This window comes from Ricinus communis, chromosome 10, assembly GCF_019578655.1.
Source record: "Ricinus communis isolate WT05 ecotype wild-type chromosome 10, ASM1957865v1, whole genome shotgun sequence".
In the NCBI taxonomy this organism is placed as follows: Eukaryota; Viridiplantae; Streptophyta; class Magnoliopsida; order Malpighiales; family Euphorbiaceae; genus Ricinus; species Ricinus communis.
The window spans coordinates 3,560,139-3,570,010 of NC_063265.1; the positions used below are offsets into that span (position 1 = coordinate 3,560,139).

The 9,872-nt window shown below is 31.8% G+C and overlaps 1 protein-coding gene across 1 annotated transcript; it reads right to left on the bottom strand.

Moving 5' to 3' along the window:
- Positions 1-224: 224 nt before the first annotated feature.
- On the bottom strand, positions 225-6,112 carry LOC8261816 (ras-related protein RABE1c). Its single transcript, XM_002534246.4, has 9 exons — positions 5,930-6,112; positions 5,704-5,789; positions 4,842-4,914; positions 4,648-4,748; positions 2,326-2,391; positions 2,008-2,105; positions 1,836-1,898; positions 1,659-1,751; positions 225-548 (listed from the first exon to the last, which is right to left on the bottom strand). The coding sequence occupies exons 2-9, from the start codon at positions 5,774-5,776 to the stop codon at positions 465-467; spliced, it is 651 nt and encodes a 216-aa protein (XP_002534292.1). The 5' UTR covers positions 5,777-5,789; positions 5,930-6,112; the 3' UTR covers positions 225-464.
- Between the last annotated feature and the right edge of the window lie 3,760 nt (positions 6,113-9,872).

The window sequence follows — 9,872 nt, forward strand, 5'->3', positions numbered from 1 at the left end:
AATCAATGAACAAAAATCAAACAGAAGCTGAAACAGTTTCCTCTGGTGACCAAGGGTAAACAATCTAATGTATGTGTTCGTATACATTTGGAATAAAGAATTTGAATTTGGGCCCAATACCATACTTGGGACATTTACAAATCCATATGAATCAAATTTAAAACAAATCATTGATCAAAAAACAAAGTTTTAAAACAAATCTACAATTAATTTGGAGAGTGAAGTAAAAATAATAACCAATTCTATGTTACTTGAAATCTAAAATTCATGAATCCAAACACAGTGATATAATTTAATTTCTGAAAGTAGGAAGGATCTAGCATTCACACACAAATGCATACGAGTCGTTAAAAATAATGATAGGGAGAACAATACAAGCACCAATCACACAGTTGTAACAAAATTAGTTTCCATGAACATGCTTCAGAATGTAGCCATGAGATCCCAGTCTTCGAGGAGGCCTCTTATGAACCACAGCAAGCTGATTTTGGGGCAGCTTGGCTAGCACTTCCTGCTTGGTCTGGCTGGTTAATTTTGATCGTCTGCGGCTGCATAATCCAACATGAGAATGCTCCATTTGTCAGAATATACACTGAAATGTCGAACTCCAATCTTGGTTTGGGCTAATGTTAAGAACATCGAATGCAATAGAGGGCACAAAATTCATATTTGACTGTCAATGACATGTCAAAAAAGATCAATTCTAGGTCAACCATATTGTACTTCTAACAATTTCATCAATTAGGCCTCACGCTGTATTGTATTTCTTAAAAAAGAAATCCAGCTCTTAAAAATCTAATCAATTAGGCCCTGTGCTCCAATGATTGATGACACATTGACACTACTAGCCAACTAACTACTAACTGAAAAAAAAATAATAATACATGTTTTATTCTGTATCAGCACTTTTGATGACATATCTATCTACCCAACCAAGTAAGCCAAAAAATTAATTTTCCATAATTTTATAGCAAAACAAAAAATTAAGACTTTTAGCTCTCTTTATCAAATATTTTTTAGCCATATTTCCAACCCTAACCTGGTTCCCACCTATAAATACAATCAAAAACATTTATGAAATGAAAGCCAAGCTTTATTATTGCCAAGCACTATATAACCATTACTAATCTCAACTTCACACCACCTGAAAGCAGAGTACTAAGTTTTTCTAACAGAATCTTCAAAATGGTGGAGACTAACAAAAATAAAAAAGGATTGTTAAACAAGCCCATTAATTAAGCTTAAACGAAGGATCATGGTTGGCAAGCTAGAACAGTATCAATCTTAGACTACAGGATATAATTGACAACATGAAACGAATAGGCTATAAAAATTGCAATAAAAGCAGGAAATTCTTTTGGTTATTTAGATCTTGAATAGAACAAGTTGATCAACAAGGTCAATAAATATGATTCTTATCTTCTTTACTCCTTGACATATCCAAGAATTGCAAATTAAAATACTGAGTGAGGAATATCAAAAAATCTTAGACATGTACAGTGAAGTCTACAATTACCAGAGATTCCAAACTAGAAAACGCATAAAGCTACTATATAAATACCAGCGATGCCAACTAGATTATGCATAATGAATTGCAGTTGTTAGTGCTGTAATAAAGTGAAAATAGTAGGCAAAATATTTCAGCAAGAAGTTTTTACCTCAGCCCTAGAGTCAGTATCTGCAAGCCTTTGCTTGATATCCCTAGCTATAGAAAAGAAAACCTCCTCCACATTTAAATTCGTCTTTGCACTCTGTAAAACAGTTTCTTCATTATATACAAAAGAATCGACCAGATTTCAAACTATTTTGAACATAAGCAAACATATTCCACATACAGTCTCAAAAAACTTGATGCCATATTCATCTGCAAGAGCCTGGCCCTTTGAAGTAGGAACAGCCTGTAAACAATCTTTGTCAGTTTTACTAAATGACAAAGTGCAAACAACAAGCACTCTCACATATGCACACATCCATGTGTAAATACAGAGTGAGAGAGAGAGTACAGACCCTTTTGCTTTCATCCATGTCTGCCTTGTTACCCACCAGAATCTTGTTCACATTGTCAGAAGCATGTTGTTCAATATTACGGATCCAGTTCCTAATGTCTAGACATAAATAAAAGTGTGATTGGAGAGAATAGTAAGGATGGAGAAGAAAAATGATCTATGATAAAAGACCATTGACAATCCAAAAGTTATAGTGACAGCATCATCAACAATAAGATCCACAAAACTATATTTTGACAGAGAACAATACAGATATTTCAGAGCCTCAATAAGAATGGTAAAGCATTAAATGTACTTAAGGTAGGAGGAGAATGATTACTATTAAAAGATGACTCATCAGTGACATCATACACGAGCAAAATGCCCATAGCACCACGGTAGTAAGCTGCAAAGGAACACTTTACTTCAGCAAACTTCACCAATTAAAATTAATAAGCACAGGAGAGAAACTCTGGAGTACTATAAAAGAAAATAAAAATGAAAGGACTCCAAATTACATAAGAAAATTCAAAGAATTATCTAGAAGGTGGACTCCCAGAACCAAATCCACTGTCCCTGCGAAAGCAGGATTACAATCCAAGCACTTGATAAGCTTGCACAGGAAAATTCATGCTTGTATGTCCCTCATGAAAGTCCAAACAAACAAGCCTGTTAAGAAGCCAAATCTTGCTGCCTCAATAAGATTGACAGTAGCAGGCTATCATCTTAAAAGGTGGACAGAATAACTAATATAGATTGCTAAATCAGGTATGTTTAGCGTTATCCTTTAACTCTTAAGTATTCAAACCAACAACAAAAGCATGAGATAGCATTGTCTTTTATGCCATGGAGACAAAGTGGATGATTCAAAACAACAAGAATGAGACACATTCTGGAAGATTTTCCAATCATGGGAAGGCAGATTCATCCACAATTAAACAATCTCTCTTTGAACTCATCCCTTAATAGTATCTGTATTTCCAGGTTACAACTGACCCAACTATATGCGACATCGCATGCCTTCATGCTTCAGTTTTTTGACAGTAAAGTCCAACTAAAGTCAGCTTATAGCTGAGAAGCTAGAAAGCATGTACATGCAAGAACTTGCTGGTGTGCTTTCATTGCAACCCTACTGTATCCAGAAACGAATTCTATAAAACTGCATATATATCAGAAATCAAAACAAACATGCTCTCAATATCAACTACATTATGGATATGATTGGACAATATGCCACCACAATCACCCACATCTTCAAGGTCAAAAGCGTCCTGTGCTGAAAATCCTTACATTCATTGACAATTATCAGTGATCCAACAGGACGCATATGGCATAAGGTTTTGATGCTTTTGCATCAGACAGGCTATCATTTCACACAACCATCCTCCATTTTCATCAGTCAGGCATCCAAATATTTTGATTTTCTCAGGTATGATAATCTAACTTCACATCCATGAATGGAAAATGATACATGAGCGAGCATATTAAAAGAGACCCAATGAGATGTCTCACTGGTGTTTTATATATGATTGAACTTTAATATGGCAAAATTTTCAGGGACTGTAAATAAGGGTGACAGACAAAATTGGGGGTAGAGAGAAAGAGAGAGACTGGCATCTTGTGTTCTCCCTCAGTATTTCTTTCTAATTCTATAATCATATTTAAGAAAATAAGATCATCTGAGATGATGTTTTGGAAAATATGAGTTTGGTACAGCAGTAATTGAAAATGTGAAAGCAACATGCAGCAATAGGAAGAACAAAGAGAAGGACTGCGATCTTATGGTCTATGTTTCCTTCTTTACTCGAAATTTCTTTCCATAGCCATCTTTATCGGTGACAACAGATTTCTCTGATACAATGTTCCAGAATATAGAAGTTTGGTACAGTAGAGTAAGAACAAAACACCAGATAGCAATCAATAACATTGAATTTCATGGATTTTCTCTGTAACTGAAAAGAAGACTGAATTTAGTTTGCAAGTAAAAAATAAACCATAAGTCATTGATAGATGTTCAACTCTCTTGGCCAAAAGCACCTTACATTAGTTATAAATAGAATATTTTTTATGGTTGGTATTTATGCAAAAGATAAACAAGATAAATGTACATGTGTATATGAAAATATCATTTCATTACCAAAAGCCAAGCATAATGGTAACATATATTTGCTCTTTTCTTAAAAGAAAAAAACTTGGGATATACATTCTCTATACGCATAATTATATCCTGATAAAGAAAGTCAGCTTTTGTATCTCACAGCTCTAAGGTAAGGGGAAAAAAAGGTTAGGAGGTTCGGTTGTGGTGGTGCAATGGCATTGTTTCTGTAGGAGTAAATTTTCATTAGCATCAAACTGAGTAGAACTTTGCACTTATCAAACATATAGGTGTACCTAAGGAAATTCTGTATAAAAAAAAAAAGCACATTTTTATAAATAATGGTAATGAAGAAAGTATGTCCCTCAAGCAAATTTTTAAAAATGTCAAGATACATTCCATCAGATGCAGCATTAACAAGCATTATATCATCTTTCTTTAGTACAGAAGGTTCAGATAAATAAATAAATAAATAAAAAGAAAATATCCATATTTCAATCTCGTATACCAGCTTCCTAATACACTTAATACCATTAAGAAAGTAACAACTTAATCTTAGACACTAACCAGTTGTAATTGTTCGAAAACGCTCTTGACCAGCAGTATCCCAAATTTGCAATTTGATTCGTTTCCCATCAAGTTCAATTGTTCTTATCTTAAAATCAATGCTGTAAAATAAAATTTAACCTTTAAAAATCAAAAGCAATCCTGATAAGAAAAGAAACAAAGCCTTTAATATATCTAAGTTCAGAATCACTTACCCAATGGTTGTAATGAAACTAGTTGTAAAGGAACCATCAGAGAAACGTAAGAGAAGGCAACTCTTACCCACACCTGGCATGTACAAATTCAAAAGCAATAAATGAAATTTCTATGACACCAACAACCATTAAATTTCAGTTAAAAAGGACACGATGAAAACAAAGACATATCCAACTTAGCTACTCGCTTAAGTTATTAAAGAGAAAAAACGCTAGCAGCAGTGCAAGCTCATACTGTTGCATACACATCTTGGCATTCAAAAGCCCAACATTTTTACTTTTTAGAACGGGAAAACATTAATAATGATTGTTCCCAGTTCAGCAGCCACTTCACTCTATTCATGTTGATAAATTAAACAGCTAGAAAAAAACTATCATGAAATCAATTTGCACTGGCTAATTCACATATCCAATCCACCTAAATTATAACTAAGAAAACAGCAACCATAGCCAACAGTTCTATACTTTTAATGCTTCTTTAACATTCTATAACAGATAATACAAGAGTAAGAAGAAAGAGTAATAGAATGCAACAACACTAAAAACAGATACCCGCATGCACTTACAAATGAGAGTCAGTGCCAGCGTAAATCAAAAGTAAACAAAAATTAATATCAAATCAATTCCATCAGGGACATGCACAAATGCATTTGTCAAACCTAAGAGTCGAGTCAGAGTAAAATGCAAAGGCAAATCACGCCTCATTAATCAGGATCCAAAGGTTAAGAAGAATTCTCAGCAAATCAAAATACCTAACCATTATGGATCAAACCTAAAATTACATTCAAAGGAGAAAATCATATTCCAGTAAAAATAAATACGGATTTCACAATTTTCAGAGGACAGAAATGTAAAATGATACCGCTATCGCCGATCAAGAGAAGCTTTATAAGGTAATCATAATCGGCACGAGCTCTTGCAGGTGGAGCAGCCATTGAAACAAAATTACTATATCAAATCCCAAACAACAACAGCAACAGCAAATTAATTAAACCCTAGAATACAAATGCTTGTAATAATTTTTAAATTTTCAAAAGAAAATAATTAAATAACTTGATCGAAGGCGAAGAAGAAGAACAAAAACGTACCAGATCGAGAAAAGAGAGAGTGAGATCTAATAAGAGAAGAGATTTTTAGTAATTAGACGAGGGAAAGGAGAAAGTGTCTTCTCCTGGCACGTCAGCACCGGTCGGCCGTTGATTTTTTTTTTTTTCTTTTTAGAGAGAGAGAAATTTTAAGAGAGAAACTTTATGAAACTTTTTAACTTATAGTGAACGCTTTTTGGCCGTCGGATTATTTGATTTTAATTTTAGATCTGATTGACATCAAACGCTCCACATTGAAGTCGATAATAATGCCGGAGATATTACGGTGTTTTGATCGTGTAAAACGATGCCGCGTTTTCATTTGCATATAATAAGAAAAACGATGTCGTGGTTTAGCACTGCAGGAGCCCTTTTTTCTTTCTTTTAAATGAGAATTATCCTGTTATCTGAACGGTTAACATAAGGAAAAAATTCCTTTTGAATAACTTTTTTCCAGTGAAGTGGTTTCGTTCCTATATACTAAATTTTTGTGATAGGGTTTTCCTTCAAATCTGGAATAGACAGAGCCAATAAGGTCTAAAAGATATGAAAAACATGGTTTCGTGAATATTTTTTATAATAGGTTAAATACATAATTGGACCCTCAACTTTGTCTTTTCTGGTTTAGGCCCTTCTAGTTCAAATTAATGTATTTGGGCTCTAACAAACCTTAAAAAAAAAAAAAAAAAAAACTAATTGAATAAAGTCCAATTTGGCCATTAACTTTATTGTTCGGATTTAATTTTTAATTTTTTTTTAAATTTAGATATTCTAGTTCAAGTCTTTGCATAAAATTAACTCTATTTTTTACAAAAATGAAAGAGTGAGTTACACACTCCCTAAAAAGAGAATAGATAGAATGAAAAATAAAAAAAATTAATTTTTTATATTAAATTATTTAAATTAAAATATATATGTTGATATTTAAATAAAATACAATAAAAATAAATATTGCTACAATGCTCTTACTGCTTTTTTTCTTAATAATGACAGTAAAAGAGACAATTATAATAGTAGTACTAAGAGCGGTAGAGGTGAAAGCGGTTTCAGCGAGAATAATGGTGGTAATAGCTACTTATTGCTTAATTATATTAATTGTACTAAATTTGCAAAATAATTCTTAAATAATATTATAATTTTTTAATTATTTTGATTTTCAAAAGAGAGCGATTCTCACTCTATCATATTTTTTTAAAATATGATTAATTTGAACCAAATATACAAAAATTTAAGCTAAAAAGTTCATAAATTTAGAAAATAACTAAATTGAGCCATTGTGACAAGATTAGTAGCCAAATTATACTTTATTCCAAAACTAATTTATAAACTAATGTTGATCAGTTTGATAAAAAAAGTATATTTATGAAAATCTAAAAAACACAAATATAATTCTCTAACAAAGTAAAAGAAAACAAGAAATATTTGTGTTATAAAAGGATTATTTGAGTTATTATTAAATTGATTTGGGATTAGAATTTCTAGTTGAAATTCAACCTCTAACTATCGAAGTTCCTACTAAGAAAATTCAAATGATAACTCAAATAATTCACATGTATAATCAATACACAATCATCAAAGAATACCTATATTAAGAATAGCAAAGTAAGTTTTTACAAGGACATAACTTCTTTTTAGTGATGACAATCTAAGGACTTGTTTGGTTCAAGGTCAGGAATGAAATAGAAATAGGAATAGAAAGCAATGGGAATAGGAACGAGTAATATTTTATATATTGTTTGGTTAAGTAAAGAATAGAAATCAAATTCATTTATAGTCGATACCAATTATAATATACTTTATTATAGTTAAAATAATAATAATATTTAATTTATAATTATTATATGCAATATATATATATATATATATATATATATATATATATATATATATTGGTAGAAATGATCAGCAAGATACTCCCATATGATTCCGATCCAGAGTATGCTCTTGTCCACCGATTAAAGAAATGACTATCAGGAACGAAATAATCCTTTCTCTTTTTTAATTTCCTTTTTCTTTTCTTTTTTCTGAAAGAAGAATAGGAACGGAAAAAAAAGAATCTAAATCTAATTACAATAAAAAATCAATATTTTTTCTGCTTTTTTCCTATATCTATATTCATATAGATGGAATTCGTATCATAATTCGGAATATCGAATTCTTTTTCGTAATAAAAAATAATAGGTTGAAATATCTCTTTGTAGTTTACAAATAATATTTTTTAAAATAAATTAGAAAGAGTAATAAAGAGTATTTTATTGAAAAATATATAAGAACTTCAGAAAGAAATCAAAGCTATCAAAACTGAGCTCAAAGATTTGAAAGAAAAACAACAAAATAATTATGTTTTACTCCAAAGCCTGATTCTCAAACAGAATAGTGATTCTGATTCTGAAGAAGAAAATAATTTTCAAAATCTTGAGGTTTCTGAAAGTGTTCCAGAAAACTTCATTAATATTTTAAAGGAAATTACCTCAAGAAAATATTTGATTCAAATAAAACTCATTTTCCTTGGTGATTTCCAAATAGAAACCATCGCTTTATTTGATACAGGAGCAGACCTCAATTGTATCAATTATGAGCTGGTTCCTAAAAGGTATCATCAAGAAACTAAAGAGAGGCTTACTTCAGCCAATAGTTCAAAGATTAGGATTGCAGGAAAAACTGAAGCTGTAGAGAAAAACAAAAATAGATCAACAAGTTTCTGGTGTGCAGGATCCTCAGACGAGGCAAGCACAGAGCATACGCTTGTTAAATCTTAAAAATGATAGATAAAAAGATAAATTTTATTGATAGTTACAAACTTTGAATACAAACTTTGAACAAATATACAAGCTTTGAAATAAAAGCTTTAAAAATGAAAGCTTTAAACTAGAGAAATATAACTTACAAGAGGAGGATAAAAATATAAGAGGAAGGTGTTTCTTCTCACTATCACTCTCATACTATACTCTATCTTTTCTCACTATATTTCTTCTTTGTGTGACTTGAAGAATACAAGAGGTTCTTCGTATTTTTCAGTCTGCCTTCTTCTAAGGGAAACTCCTCTATTTATAGAGGTCTTGAAGCTTTGGATACTCTTCTTGAGGCTTTGGATACTCTTCTTAGTAGAATAAAGAGGGCTCCACTTGTTCTTGTAGTCTTGTGATAATGGAGTAAGATGCTTTACTCCTGTTATGAAAGTTGTCGGCCATGCTTTAAAAAAGAATTTTTTACTTTTTTAAAGAGTCTTTTGTCTTCTTTCTTTTTTCTTTATATGACTCTTTTGTCTTTTTTTTTTTATTTTTTTATTATTAGGCTTTTGGCCCATTACAAAAATATTTTGGGCTGCCATTTCTGGTTTTCAACCCAAGGGCTTTACATAGGTGTCATTTAATGGGCTTGAAAATCTCAAAACAGTCATCTTCATTTGAGTCACCATCTAGGTCTATTGCTGCCGAGCTGGTGCTGGAAGAGGAAGATGAGGCTTTTGATTTTTCTTTGGAAGAAGCAGTTTCCGATAATTGTTTGATCAACTGTAAGAAATCCTTTTCTGTCCGAGCCACTGCTAGCTTTGGAATTATGAAGGACTTCTGTGCCAAGAAAGTGGTTTGTTCTTTCGGAGGTGGCAAGAAGCTATTTTTTAAAAGGAAATTTTATACCAACTTTAGTGATAATTTTTCTTGGTGGTTAAATTTATCCCATAATTTGACTTTGAACCTTCGGGTAAGGATGATTTCTCCATCTGCTGCTTGATTGAAATGGAAATACCAAACACATACCCAGGGGAGAAAAAAGTTTGAACAATATAGAAGTAACGGGGGAAAACGTCTTTCTATTTTGTTTGGTTTGTAGTGGACTTTGAAAAGGTTAAACAGAGGTAGAACTTTTGGAATTATGGTCTCAGGAACATTGCCATAAAAATTCCATCATTGTTTAAACCAATAGGGGATCTTTGAAGTTTGGATTG